Source organism: Seriola aureovittata, chromosome 8, assembly GCF_021018895.1.
Source record: "Seriola aureovittata isolate HTS-2021-v1 ecotype China chromosome 8, ASM2101889v1, whole genome shotgun sequence".
Taxonomy (NCBI): domain Eukaryota; kingdom Metazoa; phylum Chordata; class Actinopteri; order Carangiformes; family Carangidae; genus Seriola; species Seriola aureovittata.
In genome coordinates this window covers 1,102,501-1,121,689 of record NC_079371.1, presented here as the reverse complement: position 1 = coordinate 1,121,689, position 19,189 = coordinate 1,102,501, and the positions used below count along the sequence as shown (strand labels likewise).

Genomic DNA, 19,189 nt, shown 5'->3' with positions numbered 1-19,189 from the left:
CACGTTAAAAAAAGGTTTGATAAATGAAAGAGTCTCCAGCAACAGGGAGATCTGCCAAAAAAATCAAAGTCAAATCTATGATAAAAGTTTGTTTTAAGAGATTTAAAGAGTTGACCTTACACACCTGGACACACCTGCAGGATTTATGACATCACAACTAGTTTGGAGCCAATCAGGGTCCAGAGTGAAACTTGAAGCGTCCAGGTCACAAACACTGAGACTGATACAGTGAAGGAGGAGACGTCTGGTCTCCAGCATTTAAACTGATAATCAATATTCAATATTCACAGATTCTGGGTTTTTTAATTAAATAGGCGGAAATTTAACTTTAAAACCATCTGAGTATTTTCTTCATTTCTACATCATTTCTTAAGGTACGTAAGAATATTTTTCTGACCCGGTCCACAAGAGTCCTGGTTCAGGTTCTGAGCTGCCTGTTCTGATCCACTGCGTCGACTGATGGACACAAATGTCAGTTAAATGAAATCTTCTTCCTGTTGCTGGGATCGTCTTCTTCTTCCTCTGAAGTCTGGACTCACTCAGCTGCTGCTGTTGCGCCACCTGCTGGTCAAACTCCATCAACACATGAAAAACCAGCAGAAGAATCAACGTCTGACTCGGAGGGTTGAGGTTTGTGATGAAGTCGGTTTAACTTGTTGAAAGAGTTTTTCTAGAAGAGACTCGATTCTTTAAAGAACGGCGTGTGACGGACACAGACTGAACGAATGATGTCACCGTAGTAACAAGATGATCACATGATGAACGTGTGAATTCAGGAATCCAGTAAATAAACAAACGAAACGACCTGAAGAAATTTGCACATTTAATTTAATATTGATTAAATAGATAAACAGTCGACTCGTCTTCTCTCGACGTCTGACCTCTGACCCCAGCACCGTACTTTCCTTCATCTCTGCTCCACCTCTTCTCCTGTTTGTTTCTTTCTTTGTTTTTTCCCTCCACCTCTTCAGACCAGGTCGAGGGCGGAGCCGACCACCTGCAGCAGGTCCACATTCAGGTAAACTCTGCAGAACGAGAGGAGGACGCCCAGAGACGAGAACCCGATGAGAACCCAGAGGATCTGAGCGCTGAAGTACAGAGGAGCCAGACTGGAGGAGAGGGAGGAGCAGTCAGAGTCTCAGAGTGATTTTTAAATCTTTATTCTGTAACTTCCTGCGCACGTGAGAGAAAAGAAATGGGACAACTGACAAACACAACCTCTTATTTTTCTTACAGATGTTTCTCTGAAAACATCTGTCTGCTGCGGCTGAAAACGACACTGAGAGAATCAGAGCAGGAAAGATTTGCAGATTAAAATGACAGATTATTTTTACTCTACTATTTTAGTCTGAATCGAACCTTCAGCTGGAATCATGATGTGTGTTAATTCAATCATAAATAAAGTTCAGACGGACAGACAGACAGACAGACAGACAGACAGACAGGTCTCTTACCGTCCCTGTGCAGACTGTGAATATCCATGGAAGTAACGGAATCGTCCGTATAAATAAAGCAAACCACAGACTGACGACAGACCTGAAACACACACAGTGTCTGTCTGAACATCACGAGTCAAACACTTTGATGTCTGTGTGTCTGTCTGTTGTTTCTGTCTCATCACCTTCACTGAAGAAGACTCCGGCCGTCCACAGCACAGTGATGAAGATGGGGAAGTACTCTGAACAGTTCGCTCTGAACACAGGACACAGGATGATGTCATGATGAGGTCACAACATGAGTTAAAAAAAATAACGCTCCTGCTCTGATCAAAGAAACTTCATCATGTTTTAATTACAGTTGATCAGATTAATCTAGAACCAGCTCCTCACGCTTCCTCCAACAACCAATCACGTTACAGGAAACATGGTCTCAGTCTCTCCTCCGAGTTACAGCACAGAGTGTATTTACAGAACCTTATGATGTCACAGTGAAGTTGACCTTTGACCTTTTGGATATAAAATGTCATCACTTCATTTCATCCTAAAAGACATTTCAGTTAAATTGTGTCATAATTAGTGAATGAATTCTTGAGTTATGGCCAAATAAATGTTTTGTGAGGTCACAGTGACCTTTGACCTTTGACCACCAAAATGTAATCATTTCATCCTCGATGTTTGTGCTGAATTTGTTCTGTGAAGCTGTTACTGAGATATCGTGTCCATCCATTAAATGCTGAATATTTTACAGGTTATTGATCGTTCAGTGGGCGGAGTCAAACAGGGGTCAACGACCTTCTGTTCGCCACACTGACTGACTCTACAACACACTTTAAATGTCAGAATCAAAACGTGCATCAGTAAAGAAAATGATCCTCAGTCTAAACTGAGTCATATTGAGGTCAAAGGTCAGACTCACTGAGCTCTGAAGACTCGCTCAAACTCCGGCGGTCCGGCCGTGGTGGGCGGAGACACCGAGTACTTCCTCCTGGCGTAGATCACCTGAAGAGAGAAATAAGCTGCACACACGCATGAACACACACACACGCACACACACACAGGAAACACACCTTTACTTCCTGCACGGAGGTGTGTTTGTGTGTGTGTGTGTGTACGGAGCAGAGACAGGACTCATTCTGTATTTACATATATTTTCATACGTATAAACATCTAAAAATAAACAATAAATAAATAAATAGGTAAAAACTGAAATGAATCTTTAAATGTTAAAAGCTGTGAGAGCAGCTCAGACCAAAGTTCACACTGTGTTTGTAGTAAATGCAAAGTTGATTCATAAAAAGAACTCGGTCGAAAAAATAAATAACAAGAGAAGAAGAAAGAGGCTGACGAGTCAGATGATTAAATACTAAAATAAAACATTAATATTCACATTATTAAATGTAAATCAGAATAAAAAACAATTATTACATCAGTATTTAATATTTATTAACTGAATACGTGAAGGAGTCTGGTTTATGAGTCATGTGATCACATGTAAACAAGGTGTGACATCATCATAAACACTTCATTCATTCATTCATGAAAATAAAACCTGAAGAAAAGAATGATGATGTCATTAACTTTAAACTTCAGATCTAATTTTAATAATTAATTTAAATAAAATACCAAAGTGAACACCGACCAGACTCCATTCGCTTTCCTGCAGATTTCAAAACGTTCAGTCTCTTCTCATATTTCCCAGCATGCTCTCTTACCTTGCTCCAGGACGCCCAGCACAGTGACGGCGGCGAGGCCGACCGCCTGGTCCATCATCATCATCACCCGCACAGACGACAGGTGAGACAGAGACACACACACCTGTGCTCTGAGAGCACTGAGAGGAAACACAGCCAGGTAACAACACCTGCCGGGGGCGGGGCCAAAACTCACTGACTGACAGCTGAGCAGGTTAATGAGCGACCTGCTGCCTGTTTCATATGATGCAATGTTTAATAAGAAAAGATTTGTTGTTCAGATCAACTGAACAGTGAAAGAGTTTAAAGCTGCGTCAGTGTTTCAGAATAAACGATGATGAAGAATTAAACAGCAGTTTAACCCTTTCATGCATGAATGAATCAAAGCCCAAGTTTTTACGATATGTATTATATTATATATATTAAATGATATTTTGAATCTTATGTTTAGTTGACGTGTAACTTTTCATGCTCACCTTCTCAGAACCGCTTTTAAAATGTCACATTGTTGAATATTTTCTCTGATCTTTAACTCATGTAAAGCGTCTTTGCACCTTGAAGACTGAGATAAAATGTAGTGAATGAGTTTTACTTTGAAAGTTTATTCATATGCAACAACATTGTAGTTAATACATAGAACTCTATTTTGTGAAAACTGTGAACATTAAATAAAACTAGAAAATTCCAGGGAAATGTTGAGTGCCACAGGGGCTACTGCCGGGATGAGTACATGATTTATTTCCAGTGTTCAAAAGTCACCCTGATCATATTCTGGTTTTGAGAAATGTCTTGATATAAAAGACTCTGATATAAAACAATGTCACATCATGTATTATGTGGGAAATATCTCATATTCTGTGTTGGTTTTTTTAATAAAACAAGAGGCAACATGTCTTCAAACTGGCATTTAAAGGGTTAAAATCCTGAAAACTAATAAACATTTGGTAGGTTTGAGCAGAACTGAAGTGGTTTAAGAGATTTATGCAAAAAAAAAGCAGAAACAAATATTGATATATGATGATTTTATAGCATTTTCTTTGTGTGTCCTTTTTTGGACGCGAGGAACCTCAGAGGGAACAACATGTGTTACCAGTGTATAATAGACCTGTAACAGTACTAACAGTACTGTTACAGTACTGTTACAGTACTGTTAGTACTGTAACAGTAGTACTGTAACAGTACTGTAACAGTACTGTAACAGTACTGTTACAGTACTGTTAGTACTGTTAGTACTGTTAGTACTGTTACAGTACTGTAACAGTACTGCTCTACAGCTGTTCTAGCTGTAGAGGCCTCAGAGCCTCGGAGCTGAGCACTCGTGGCACTAATTCTTAAAATACTTTTTTCCATATTTTAACATTGACCTGTTGTCTACGGAAAAACGACAGCGTGTCAGATTGTGATGATGTGTTCTCTCTGTGTGGTTTAGCTCCGACTATTGTCTTGTAAACATCACAATTAATTTCCCTAAAAGAATATAGAATAGAATCACCTCCTCATGGTCGTATCCCTCCGCCACTCAGACTAGCTCCAGCTCACATCCGTTTGTCCAGTCAGAAAATATGAACCATGTGTGTGAAATTTGGTTGTAATTTCTGTGTGAAGTCTTGAGGCTAAAAAGAGTTTTGTGATGTCACACTGACCTTGACATTTGACCTTTAGCCACCAAAGTGTAATCAGCTCATCCTCGAGTCCTAGTGGATGTTTTTACCAAATCTGAAGAAGTTCCATCAAGATGTTACTGAGAATGAGACGGACGGAGAACCTGAAAACAAGATGGAGCCAGTGTGGAGGAATAATAATCTACAACACACACACACACACACACAGAAACAAACACACACACACACACACACAAACACACACACACACACACACACACACACACAGAAACACAGAAACCAGATTGTTTCTAAAGAACTATATTTACATAATACTCTTGTTTTACAGAGAACCATATCAAAAGTATAAAATACTTACAAAAAATCCGCAGCAATATATAAAAATAACATCTATCTTCTCCAGATCATTAGGAAAGGCTTACATACAAAAAATATATTTATAGACATTTACACAGAGGAAACCCCGGGAGGCCGAGCGAGCGGCTGGAAGCCATTTGGATGAAGACGTGAAACCAGCCCCAAGCTGCTGCTGAGCAACAATAACATTACAAATAAAATAAGAACAGGACGCAGACGTCTCTCTGAAGAAGGTAAAAACAGTACAGTAGATAGAACGACCGGGTCACACTTCCACCTTAAAGCGGGGCGACCCGGTCACAGATCCGCCTTAAAAAACAAAACAGGACTGTAAATCAAGACTCAACACGTTGGTGTCTCGTGTTTTTAATCTGAAGTCAGAAAACATGTTTCAATGCTGCGTTCAAGACACGTTCTCACTGTGGGAAAGGCCAGAAACTCACACGACGTTGTGTTTTAAACACGGGTTCGTTTCAGCCCTGAAACTAGACTCCCAGGCAGATCTGACCGTTTTCTGTGTTTGTTGTTTGTTTGTTGTTGTTTGTTTGTTGTTTGTTTATTGTTTGTTTGTTGTTTGTACTCAGGACTCGGGTGGATTCTCCTGCTGAAATAAGACGCAGCTCTGGTTTCACTTCCTGTATCTGCAACATTTGGTTTTATCTTAGACAAAGTAAATTTATAACCACTCAGTGTTACAGACATGAAGATATGTATGTGTGCGTGTGTATGTGCATGTGTGTGTGTGTGTGTGTGTGTGTGTGTGTGTGTGTGTGTGTGTGTGTGTGCGTGCGGCAGGTTCAGAGCCTGGCAGTCTCAGCTCAGGGCAGACTCATCTACATTGAGACTGGAACGCAGCATCTCAACATGCAATCGTGTCAGGATCTTATTGACTGCGACACACACCTTACATCACTTCCTGTGTGTCTGTAGTGAATGATGCTGAATAACCCACAGGAGGAGAACAGGAAACAGTCCTCACTACGTCCCTGTCAGCTGACCACAGGTGCAGGTCAGAGGTCAACGCCTCATGTTTTTCTTCAGCAGAAAAAAATTTCCCAGTGAATCTGATTTCAGTGATTTTACAAACGTGCCGGTTTCTCTTTGTAACTGATGGTTTAACCACATTTTAAATATTATCTCATGGATTCAGTCTGAGGTGATGCAGCACACACACGCACACGCACACACACGCACACGCACACACACGCACACGCACACACACACGCACACGCACACACACACACACTTGTGACTGGGATCTACAGTCAGAGTTTTTCTTTTTCATCAGCTCTGACACTTTAAACTGTAAAAGAACCACATCAGTGTTTTTACATGTTTTACTGAAACGACTTCGACTTCCTGTAGAAACTAAAGAAAATATCTGTCGACAAACAAAAAACGTCTCTGAATTATTGATTTGTAAACCAGGAAACCGATCGTCTCATCTCATGACGGGGTCAGGTGCTGATCAGCTCGGCTCTAGAACGACGTGTGGAAGTGGAAGAAAGTGAAATGATCTTCCACTTCAATATAAAAACAAAGTTAGTTACTATAACAACATTATGTGTCAGTTTGACTCTGTTGTTGTTGTTGTTTTCAGTTTCTCAGTTGAAATTCAGTCCAAAAAAAAAAAATCACTTTACATTACTGCGGATCATTTCCCTAAACAAAGCCGCTGTATTGTTTCAGATATTTTAATATTTGCCTCGGTCGTCCCGGCAGCGTGTGTTTACACTTATTTCCCTACAGTATGAAAATCAACCCGTTCAGACGACACGTCACCTTTTTATCTTGTTACTGTCACTTCAGCGTCGTGTGGCGACGTCAAACCATCGAGACTTTAGAGACAAAAAGTAAAAGTCAAACATGATGTCGTGACTTTTACTTATCTTAAGCCCGGTGTTATAGTGATTTTAAGGTTTGTAGTAAACTGTAAAAACTCTGGCGTGGTTCTTTAAAATGTGTTTGTACTTCCTGTGTGTTTTGACCTCGTCCTGCTGCCGGGCTGTAGGTGGCGCTGTGGACGACCTTCAGTGGTTTAACGCACTGAGCCACAGGTTCAGTAGTTAAAAGTCTTCAACTCCTGCGTTCAGTCTCCAGTCATCAGTGTGTCTCTCTCACACACACACACACACACACACACACACACACACACACACACACACACACACACACACACACACACACACACACACAGTAATAAACTGTTAGTCGTTTACAAACTCACACACCTGGTAGAACAGAACTGAAACGCGAGCGACAGGAAGTGACGACGTTCAGATTCTGACAGATCTAACTCTACGTCGAGTTAAAACTTCACCTGACTGATCAATCTGTGTTGTCTGATCGATCTGTATTGATCCATCAGAGCTGATGATCAGATCACATCCACAGAAATCTGTCAACAGTCAGAAACGTTTCATTCTCATGGTTGTGTTTCTATCCTCCATGTTTGTAGTTACTGGAACCACTTCACAATAAGACTACGCTTATAAAGGATTTATAAATGGTTCATAATTAGGTTATTAAACCATAAGCAAACAGTTATAAACAAGTCATAACAGTTTTCGTTGATGCCGGCTCACTATTTGGCAAGTTCAAGTTAAAGACCATTAATCTGACTACTGACTTATTACCATTTATTTAAAAGAGTCTTATTGAGAAACATATAATTTATTAATGAGTTACTACCAGTTTTTACCAGTTATTAATTAACTCATTAGGAAAATAAATGATCCTTAACGTGATCTTGCCAAATAGTGAGCCGGCAGCAATGTATGAAAACTGTGTTGTAACTTGTTTATAATTGTTTATTTATGATTAATAAAGTGTTAATAACCTTATTATAAAGCATTTATAAATCCTTTATAAGTTTAGTCTTATTTTGAATTGGTTAGTTAATCACAATATATATGATTTTAATTTATATAAATCGTACAAAATGAAAGTTTCTGTTACACTGTTTTTTAAAATAGTGACTGTCAAGACGAATATTAAGCGTCTCTTTATTTCTAAACTGTTCTCAAACTGAACTGGTTCATTTTCAGACTGTGGATCATTTACCTGTCGATCAGGACGAGTTCTGTTCTACCAGGTGTGAAAGTTTTACAACGAGCGTTTGTTAAATTTCCAGATTTGTGAACGGAGCCTGGCGTCATGACGAGTTTCATTCATGTCAAACCTCCAGTGATCAGCTGACGGAGCGCTCACTCTCCCTCTGCTGAAGTGTCTTTGAGCAAGAAGCAGACAGACCTGAAGGACGCCGATTCACCTGCTCTCCGTCTCTAACCTCCTCCTGCAGCTGTTCACACACCTGTGGCAGGAGCTCATCACCTGATCATCAGGGAGGAAACTCCTCGTCCACAGGTCAGTGTCTGAAACCTTCATGAGTTTAGCAGGACACCTGGACGCCATCAGCTGGCTGCGGGTCGCTTCTCATTAGCTAGGTGGCTAACGCTAACACACAGATCAGAACAGTGTTGGTCTCAATATCAGAAATCAGTCTTTTCAACATGGCCGCTCGTCTTCAGGTTCAGGTGCTCCAGGTGTGTTTGACTAATGGTGGCTGGCGAGCAGTTCGTCCAGGTCGGCCATCCACTCCTGGGGGTTCTGACCCTTCAGCAGGGAGTCGACCAGGTCGCTCTCGGCGGCGAAACTCCCCGACGCCACGTTGTATCCGAACGACACCTGCTGCTGCTGACTGGCAGTCCTGCTCACCTGGTATCCTTGGTTACACTGCAGTCCTTGGCGGCCGTTGCCCTGCGGCTGTCCGAACGCCGTCATGTCGGGGAGGACAGCCTGGTTCTGATTGGCCTGTTGCTGTTGAGTCTGCTGCTGATTGGCCATCGGCTGGCCCAGGCTCTGAGGGTTGGGCGGCGCCCTCTGCTGGGCGGCAGCCATGTTTGTCTGCATCATCTGCTGCCCGGGGTTCATTCCTCCCATTGGGCGACCTCCGGGGTTTGCACCAAAGGGTGCGGCGCCCGGCGGCATCTTGGGAATGCGAGGCTGCTGCTGCATGTGGAAGGCGTTGGGCGTGTTGTTGAAGGCGTTGGGGGGCAAGCCGGTGTTACTGGAGGGCGGCTGGTTGGCGAGCTGCTGCTGCCAGGCGGCGCTCTGTGCCCCCTGTAAGCCGCCGGACATGGAGCCGGGGAGGTTGGCCCCCATGCTGTTCTGCATGGAGCCCGGCATGCGGGCGGCGGCGGCGGCCAGCTGCTGCTGCTTCAACATGGCGGCATTGGGCTGCGTCTTCAGGTGCTGCTGCTGAGCCAGAAGGTTCTGTCTGTACTGAGCGCTCATGGCGCCCAGAGGCTGGCGCTGCAGGCCGGGCTGCTGGGGCGGGTGACCCGGGTGGTTGGGGTGAAGGTTCATGTTGTTGTAGAGGTGCTGCTGGACGTCCACGCCGCCGCCGCCCCCTCCCCCCCCGCAGGAGGGCAGACTGATGTCAGCCTGGCTCGCCGCAGGGGGCGGAGCTACACCGCCTGCCGGCCCACCGCCCTGACCCATGTTCATTCCCATCATGCCTTGGTTCTGAGGGAACATACGCTGGGACCCGGGGGAGGGGCCTCCCATGGGGCCGACGCTGCCCATTGGCTGAGAGGAAGCTGTGAAGAGACACGAGCAGTTTGATGAACAACATGAATTAATTATCGTAGAATAACTTACAACTTTATTTAAATTAGAACATTTGATTCGTTTGTTCTTTTCAATCTAAAATCTCCTGTTTTTGTCTTTATATGTATATTCGTCATGTTTGTGAAGAACATTGATTCAGTGTTTTTGTGAGAAATGTGTTTTATAAATTAAGTTTATTATTATTATTATTACTAATCCTGTCGATGTCTGTATCTCTGTCTCTCAGATCCTCTTGTTTTATTTTTCATTTCAACATATCACACACTGTAATCTGGAGAATTAAAACATGAAAATAACGTCAGTAAATTAGTTTTTAAAAATTCAAATAGGCAGGTTTTAAAATATATATTTTTTAAAATTCTGTATTAATTATTTCTATTGTTTTATTTTATGTTTCCTGGAGCCAGGTGAGTTATTATTTATCCAGCAGCAGTGAGATGATTTTATTTCACAGATGTAAATGACTGATCAGCTCAGTCTGACGACGTGAGACTGGACGGTTCATCAGAACCGGACAGGTTCTGATATTTTCCATTCAAATCAGTGGTGAGCATCATTTACACACTGACTGAGAGACACGTCTGTCCTGAACGTCACAAACACCTGGTCCTCAGGCATTTCAATGATCAGATAAAACAGCGGATCCTCGTCCTGCTGACACACACACACACACACACACACACACACACACACACACACACACACACACACACACACACACACAGACACACACACAGACACACACACACACACACACAGACACACAGACACACACAGACACACACAGACACACACAGACACACACACAGAGACACACACACACAGACACACACAGACACACACACACAGACACACACACAGAGACACACACACAGACACACACACACAGACACACACACACACAGACACACACAGACACACACACAGACACACACAGACACACACACACACACACACCTCTCCATTTCTTTCATGTGAACTAAAATAAACCCGAACAAACCGACACCAGCTGAGTTTTTGTGCTAGAAAATTATTATATATCAATTAAAATGAGATTTCTTCACTGTTTCAATATCATCATGAGCTCAGGTAAAATATCAGGTTGGTGTTTCCTGTACAGACGCGTCTTTACAGTGTTTCAGAAACATCTGGACAACCTTAACTCTTCTACATAATTCATTATAAATGTTCATTACACAATAATACAAAAGCTACTTCAGAAATATTAAATTAATGATTAATATTTTCTGTTTTTCATGTCACCTCTTTTTGCAGGATTTGAATATATTTTAAATCTACAATAAATAAATTTCAGGGTGTAGCATGTGAACACATTCAGATCAGATTTAAATTAAAATTGAATTTTATTCATTATGAAATTTATTTTCTATTACTCAAAATTTACTAAATTACAACAAAACTTCATTTTTATTAATTTTTATTTAGTTATATTAAGTTAAATATCAATAAATAAATAAATAAACTCTGACGTGAAGTCACATTCAAACTGTTTATTTCTATTTCCAAGGGGGAAATTAATTTGTTGTTTTAATTGCTTTAAGGATTCATTTCAGCTTCTGATTAACTTTTAATTAATAAAACTATATTCAGACTTTTCTGTCAACAAAGTTTTAATTCCATCATGTGTTTCACACTCAGGTCATAGATGGTGTTGGACAGGACTGGACTATATCCAGAGATGTTCGTAATATTCTGACCCCTCGTGTTCGAACGTTAGGACATGTGATGTAGTTTCACTCTGAACACAGTTGATGTGTTGATCCAAGTGTGTGTGAGCGTCTCTCTCAGACAGTCAGGTGTAACTTCCTGTACTCGTACCTGTAAACTGGTTGACTGGCTGCTGTGGGAAAGGGTTCTGATTGGCCGGTTGTCCCGGCTGGTCCTGGTACTGTGGCGGAGGTCGGGTCAGGCGTCTCTGAAGCTGCTGGTCCTGCTGCTGCCGCTGCTTCTCCTGCACAGAACAGGTCAGACACTTGTCACACACACACACACACACACCTCACAGTGAAGCTGTGTTTTATAAAACTGATTATTATGAAATTTAATTAAACTCTGGTTCAAAAATCACACCTCAAAGACCAAATATTTAATGACTGAGGATCTGGACGCCACATTGGCTGGTAACTAAAACTGACCATGAATCAAGATGAATTATCAATAAAAACTCAAAAGTCAGTGAAAGTTGTGTCTTTGACCCGTTTGTAAACAGTGATTGAGCTTCGATCAGCCAGCGCAGAGCGAACGCCAACGCGCCTCTGATCCAACGTTTTCCTTGCCGATCTCCAAAACCCGAGAGCGAGGAGAAAGTCAGGGTGAGGTGTGAACTTAAACACCGGGTTGAAGTTAGTTGGTTTGGTCTGATGATCAAACAGTGGACTGGTTCTAAATAAAGAATCTAGTTGAAGTTGGTGATAAATGAGATTAACCAGCACGACATGTTTCACCACCTGAGTTTATAAGCTGTCGTTCAGGTATTCCTCTTTGTTAAACAGCACCTGGATCACAACAGGATCAACAACATCTGGAAAACCCTGTAAAGACAGGCGAGGCTGTCTTCATCATCATCATCATCATCATCATCATGGATGGCAGCAGAGACCAGTGAGCTCCTGTGTGAACAAACAGCTCCCTCTAGTGTCTGAGATCAGAACAGTTTACAGCTGATACTTTTATTGTTGCTTCAATTCTCTTCAAAATCTCTTTTATTATTTTATCTTTACTACTTTGTCTTAAGTTCTTATGTGATTTTTTAATATCTGACTTTCAATAGTGGTTTTATTCACAGAGGTACAGTCCTATGTTTTATTTTATTACTCTCTCTCTCTTTGCTTTCAATGTTTCCTCAGTGCAAGTTTATGAGATTCATTAGAGCGTTTCCTCACTTTCTGTTACTCATCTTATTTTTAGTCTTGTTTTTATCCCTGGTGCTGACTGAGGGTGAGCAGCAGTGTCCAGGTGCAACTCACCTGTTCAGCCATCAGCTGCTGCCGCTGCATGTACTGCTGCTGCTGTTTCTGCTGCTCCAGGATCTGCTGCTGATGCTGCTGCTGCTGCTGCTGCTTCAGCACCGCTGCCACCTGGCTGCTCAGGTACGCCGTGTTGCCATGGTTACTTGTCATGGCGTTGGCCCCCGGCTGCGTTGCCATGCCGTTGTTTCCGGGCGCAGACGCCATGCTGTTGGCGGGGCCCGGGCCGTGTGGAGGAGCAGGGTAGTTGTTCTGGTCCTGTTCAAAAAGAAGGAAATGAAAGATGATGTAGACCTTCATGTCTCCACCAGGGGGAGCTGGAGAGATTATTCATTTTGAGATAATATGGAAAAATGATTTAAAGAACGCAAAAACTTAAGGTCTGTCCTCATAGTGGAAACAATCTTTTAAGGGGTTTGAAAATATAGTTTGTAAGTATCTAACTTAGTGAAACTTCACACTGTCGTCTTCAGATGTGCAGTAAACATAAATTAAAGTTGGTAGAAAGTTTCGGTGACGGCGTCAGAGATCAACAGTTGTGATAATAAAGTGTAACGTGCAGCAGGAACAGAGTGTCCCGTCTGCTCGGAGCAAAAACACAAGCAGGAGCAGCTATATTTAAATACACAGAGAGAGAGAATATGAAAGGCTGCTTTGTCATCGCCTCCCTTCACCCCCCTGTGTGAGCCTTAGCAACCAGCTGCTTGACACACACACACACACACACACACACACACACACACACACACACACACACACACACACACACACACACACGGTGGATGTTAAAGCGTGGGGCCCAGGCCGGCCTGAAGCAGAGCAGCTGAACAAAAGGCCTCCCTGCTGCAGCCTGACTTCACCTCCACTCCACAGACTCAAACTGCTCTGTACTGGTCTTCATCTGCACCTGTTGGACTCAAACCAGTACGACCAGTCTGACACAGACTCGCTGTGGAGATCAGAGCCACGGAAAATAAACATGATCCCTGAAGATTTTTCTTCTAACTTCACCATCAGGAAAAAATTTACACTTTGACACAAAAACATCAAAGTCTGATGAAACGTCCTGATCTCATTCCCGCTCTCCAGAGGACGGACCCTTTATATATCTCTCTATATCAACGAACCCAGACCTGTCCAGCAGCGCCACCTTCAGGACACACTTCACACTTTAACTCCGTCACTAGAATCAGGATCTGATCGGTTTTATTGAATCTGAATCCCTTCACTAAACTAAATAACTTGTAACTAACTATGGTTTTTAGTCATTTTATTGTAATTTGGTTGGAAATTCAATTTTATGTTGTTTTATTACAAATTTCTTATGTTTTATTGTTTTCTAAGTTTTTTACAACTTTTTAAATCTCTTGTTATTTTTTCTTTTCAGCTCCTCAGTGTGTGAAGCTCTTTGAACTGAACCAGCCTGTATGAAAAGTGCTGTAAAAATAAAGTTTTATTAACTAAATGAACTGTGACTGTAAGTAACTAATATTATGAAAAACTAGAGAGATAGTTTAAATCTGAATCTCCTTTCTCGCTTTTACAAATACTGAAGGAGCTTATCACTTTAAAGTATTGATATAATATTAATAGAAGTTGAAGAATCTCCTGATGTGATCTGATCAGCTGGTGAAAATTCACCTGTTTGTTGGTGTGTTGAAATACAGAGTTTTGAAAATATTCTTCAATGTTTAGTTCACTGTAAATCAAGTTTAATATTTTCTTTAAATAAAGTTTGATAAAATATTTGTAAGAATTAGAGCTTTTTTCTACGGAAGCCGAGAACGGCCATGCCCCTTTTTTATTTTTGCACTGTTTTTTTCTTTTTTTTGGCACTTTTTTCTCATTTTAACGACTTATTATTTCGTTATCTCGATATAACGAATTAATTATTTCGTTATCTCGATATAACGAAGGTCAGGTGTGATGATTTTGTGCTGGACTGGACTGGAGCATCCTCATTTCAGCCCACGAGCTGCCACCGGCTGCTTCAGCTTTATTTAACCGGATGTTATGTGTATTCTACGGAAGCTGAGAACGGCCACGCCCCTTTTGAAGATGGTCCGATCCAGCACACGATCATCACACCTGACCTTCGTTATATCGAGATAACGAAATATTTAATTCGTTATCACGAGATAACGATCTTTGTTATATCGAGATAACGAAATAATAAGTCGTTATAACGAGAAAACAGTGCAAAAATAAAAAAGGGGCATGGCCGTTCTCGGCTTCCGTATTTTTCAGTTTTTAACATTTTTATTTCAAACTCTGCCGTGTTCATGTGATGCCGGCAGGACGTGAGACTCCTGTTTAACATTTGTTAGATGTCAAATATATTTTTAAACAGCTGCTCTTTGTTCAGCCGTGTCTTGGCGTCCTGGACGCAGTTTAACGGCCAGTGTTCTCAAATAACTGAAGACGGTTTGATCAGAACTTGAATTAAAGCGTAAACACTCCGAGCAGCAGTGAAACTAAAGCACAAGAACGTCCGCTCCGTCGACTCTGAACCTCCTATGTGAGAAGAGCTGAACGCCGGTGCCTTTGTTCGGTTCTTTTGGTGCAGAGCGTTTCTAAAGGAGTCGCTGTGTCCGGACTGGATCAGCCAGCAGGAGACTCTGCTGCCACAACAGACTTTCATTGTTCAGGCTGTTCAGCTCCATCATACGTCACTGATCTACAGCTGTGTGGGAGCGTGGAGCTGAGGCTGGGTTTATTTATGAGACCACGACACATCACATTTAACACTCATGTTAATAAGACAGGGAGAATAAAAACAGACCTGCTCTCCTTTACACAGTACAGGGGAATGAAGCAGTGTGTGTGTGTGTGTGTGTGTGTGTGTGTGTGTGTGTGTGTGTGTGTGTGTGTGTGTGTGTGTGTGTGTGTGTGTGTCCAGGAATGTGGTGCTGGCCTGGTTATGAAAGCAGAGCGGGAACACACTGATCAGCCTGAACACTTTGTTTTTGTTGTAGCGTTGTGATGTTAGCATGAATGCTACCGCTAACAGACACTCAAACCTCTAATTAAAGTCTTATAATTATCTAATATTATTATTATTCATAATGTATTTATAACTATTTTCCAGATTAACACTGATTGTAAACAAACAGACTGAACTGTCGTCATTTAAAATCATTGTATTTGATTAATCAGCAATTTACCAGATTTGTATTTAAGTCATAACACATAAAATAAAAGTCAGTTCAGCACCTGTGAGTGTTTGTGTGTGTCTCACCTGTGTGTGTGTCTCACCTGTGTGTGTTTGTGTCGCACCTGTGCGTGTCTAACTTGTGTGTGTCTCTCACCTGTGTGTGTGTGTGTGTGTGTGTGTGTGTGTGTGTGTCACCTGTGCGCGTCTAACTCGCACCTGTGCGCGTGTGTGTGTCTCATCTGTGTGTGTGTGTGTGTGTGTCTCATCTGTGTGTGTGTGTGTGTGTGTGTGTGTGTGTGTGTGTGTGTGTGTGTGTGTGTGTGTGTGCGTGTCTCACCTGTGCGTGTCTCACCTGTGCGTGTGGTATATGCTGACGGAAGTTCATGCTGTTCTTCTGTTTGATCTGCTGCTGGTGTCTGAGCAGCGTCAGCAGGGCGGCCTTGTTCTGGTTCTGGTTGTTGGGGGGCCGCGGTGGTCCGGGCCCGGCCTCAAAGTGCGACAGGGGTTTGGTGTTGTTGTAGTTCAGCATGGCGGCCTGGGCCTGAGCTCCGGGGGCTGGCGGGTGACTGAGAGGAGGCCCTGGCGTCGGGTGACCCAGCATGTTGGGGTGCCCGCCGGGGCCCGGCATGTAGCCGCCGGCCCCCGCCTTGGGAGAGCCCTTGTTGGGCTGACCGGGCATCAGCAGCTGCTTCTGGGCATTGGGGTTGAAGTCCTGCGGGTACAGGGAGGGGCTCGTGGGTTTGTCCATACCAAACGCGCCCCCTAGTGGGCTCTGAGAGGTGTTGGCCATCTGGGACCAAGGTGGGGGGTGGGCGTGGGGCGCCTGGTTGTGGAACTTGGCCCCCGGCTGTGGCTGTTTGTGCTGCATCTGGCCGTGGAGGTGTTGGACCGCTCGCTGCTGCTGGGCGGCCAGCTGCTGGAGCTGCTGGGCGGGGGAAAGGTCTTTGGGCACCGGGGGCCCCGGAGGGAGGAGGTGGTTTGGGGGAGGCTGAAGCTGCCTGGGGGGAGGAGCCGGCTGGGATGGGGGCAGAGCCGGAGAAGAGGCGGAGGAGGAGGCGACGGGGGAGCTGGTGGGGTGAGGCTGCGGCCCGGAGGAGGTGGACCTGACGTGGGGGGAGCCGGTGCGAGAGTCCTGCTCGAAAACTGCAGAGGCCGGAGAGAACTCCGCCTTCACGCTCACCAGATCTGGAGGAAGTAGACCCTGTGACGACTGGCCTACCCCGCCACCTCCCGCTCCTCCTCCCACAGCCCCCCCACCACCCGTAGTGGGTGCCAGTTCCAGAGGGTCCTTGCGGTCCTCGAAGCCGTCGTTGAGAATGTCCTGGATGTCCTCGTAGGCCACGGAGCAGTTCAGCTCCTCCATCAGCTCCGTCCACTCCTGCTCGTTCAGGTTCAGGTCGGGGAACAGGCTGTTGTTCCCTCCTCCCGACGGCGGCATGATGGGCAGGATGTCGTCCGGCTCCTGCTTCATCTCCTTCCGGTGGAAGTCCGACCCCGGCTCGCTGCTGTCCGTCGACTCCCCTGCCGGCCCGTGGGTCCCGTTAGAGTTCAAGGCGTCGCTGATGCCCAGCTTGGAGTCCAGCGGGGAGCTGTTGGCGGTGCCGTTGTCCAGACACGCCTTCTTGTTGGGGGGAAAACCGTCGCTGAAACCGTTGACTTGATCTCGGCCCAGAGGAGAACCAGCGCTCTCCAGCTTCCTCTTCACCGTCTCCTGCAGCTGCAGGAACAAACAGAACCAGAGTTTAAAACAGCTGTAAATCCACATCACCATATCACACAGACAACAAGGGTTCAAACCCGGCACTGCTGAAGTGCCCTTCAGCAACAAACTGAACCTGTTTGAGTCTCAGGAGGCGGCACGCGTCTAAACACATAAATGTGATTGAAACAAACAAACACAAAGATTGGATTCTCCCTGATTAACTATATAATTTAATAATCAATGATTTTAATATTTTATTTCAATTATTAGTTTATTGTTATTCCATCTCATTTTATATTAATGTTTTTAACATGTTTCAATTTCTTCTTGTGTAAATTGGTCTTTGTTATTGTTCTTGGACTGTCGCCTGTTAAATATATTATAATATATATAAATATATATTAATTTAGGGGCCGAAACTAACAGTTAGTTGGCTGATCATTTCTTCATTGATCCTTCAGTCTGTGCCTTCAACAACTTCTCAGAGCCCAAAGTGTCGTCTTCAAATATCATGCCAACAGCGAATCCTCACATTTAAGAAGCTCCAACACCAAAATTAACTGATTATCAAAATAATTGCAGTTTAATTTTCTGCCAATCGATTTATGGACTGATCATTTCGGTTCTGAAACTCCAGTTATAGCTCACATCGTCTTAATTTAGATATGTGCATCATGAAACAAGGTTGTTTGTGTGAGCTGAGTAACAAAGCCAGCTGTTGAATCATGACAACGTTTCTATTTCAGTATCTGCAGAGGTGGTTTCTGAGCTGCAGGGGGCGCTGCAGCTGAATGGACACAGTTCTGAGGGTTGAATCCAGCAGCGGTCGGGGGTAAAAAAGCTGCTGCTGTTAATAGAATCAGCTGCAGGCTGGCTTACATAACGCAGATAACAAAGAGCTTCCTCAGAACAGTCAGCAGATCAGATCTGCCCACTCTGCAGGCAGCACGACCCACCGGATCTGATGGGAACACGCAGAACTTCCTCCGCTGCCCGACTCAAACCACATCAGCTGATCCTCACACGGTCTCACTGTGTGGTTATCAAACCCTCTCAACACCTGTGGCCTCCACGGAGACAACCCAACAGGTGAACACTGATTCTGAAGTGATCAAATCCAAGAATCTAAATAGTAGAAGTCAAATAAATATACAAAATATAACTAAGTTTTAGAGGGTGAGTGTGTCATCAGTTAACCACTCTGATTATTAAAAGTTAATGAACAAACCTTTAAATCTGAATCAATATCTGGTGTAAGAAGCCGATCGGAGCAGCTGGACAGTGAATGTTTAAAGATAGAAGTGTGTGAGAGTTCCTGCCTCACAGAGCAGAGTGGCGTCACAGTGGAGAAAGGTGATGTCTTCCTCAAAATATGCTGAGAATTTCCTGATTAGCCCGACTGGTGCCAAAATGGCAGCATCAACACATTTGGTCAGAGCGGTTGGTCGGTAGCTGCTAAATTCAAATATGTTTTTTATTGGTTGGTCATCATCTCTGGACTCTTTAAAGGGTCGACACCGGCCTTTCTTTAACTGGTATCGGCCTCACAGCAGAGGTCAGTGACCTCGTGTTTCCCAGTACAGTTCCTCTCTCGCTGTGTGGGTG

The 19,189-nt window shown here is 43.6% G+C and overlaps 2 protein-coding genes across 5 annotated transcripts in view; both read right to left on the bottom strand.

Annotated features, from left to right (window-relative positions):
* Positions 1-876: 876 nt before the first annotated feature.
* ltc4s (leukotriene C4 synthase) lies at positions 877-3,949 on the bottom strand. The gene is made up of 5 exons (XM_056383307.1): positions 3,152-3,949; positions 2,356-2,455; positions 1,622-1,692; positions 1,455-1,536; positions 877-1,109 (listed from the first exon to the last, which is right to left on the bottom strand). Exons 1-5 carry the CDS (start codon positions 3,213-3,215, stop codon positions 968-970), a joined length of 459 nt encoding a protein of 152 aa, XP_056239282.1. The 5' UTR covers positions 3,216-3,949; the 3' UTR covers positions 877-967.
* Positions 3,950-5,036: 1,087 nt separating this feature from the next.
* maml1 (mastermind-like transcriptional coactivator 1) overlaps positions 5,037-19,189 on the bottom strand; it is a 23,112-nt gene continuing 8,959 nt past the window's right edge. For 3 of the 4 annotated variants that reach the window (XM_056383193.1, XM_056383194.1, XM_056383196.1), the window contains 4 exons: positions 16,220-17,599; positions 12,729-12,986; positions 11,581-11,713; positions 5,037-9,710 (listed from right to left, as the gene is read on the bottom strand). In XM_056383193.1, the coding sequence (XP_056239168.1) occupies positions 8,665-9,710; positions 11,581-11,713; positions 12,729-12,986; positions 16,220-17,599 (2,817 nt within the window). In that variant the 3' untranslated portion in view covers positions 5,037-8,664. The remainder of the gene's footprint in view (positions 9,711-11,580; positions 11,714-12,728; positions 12,987-16,219; positions 17,600-19,189) is intronic. The other variant, XM_056383195.1, reaches the window with a different exon arrangement.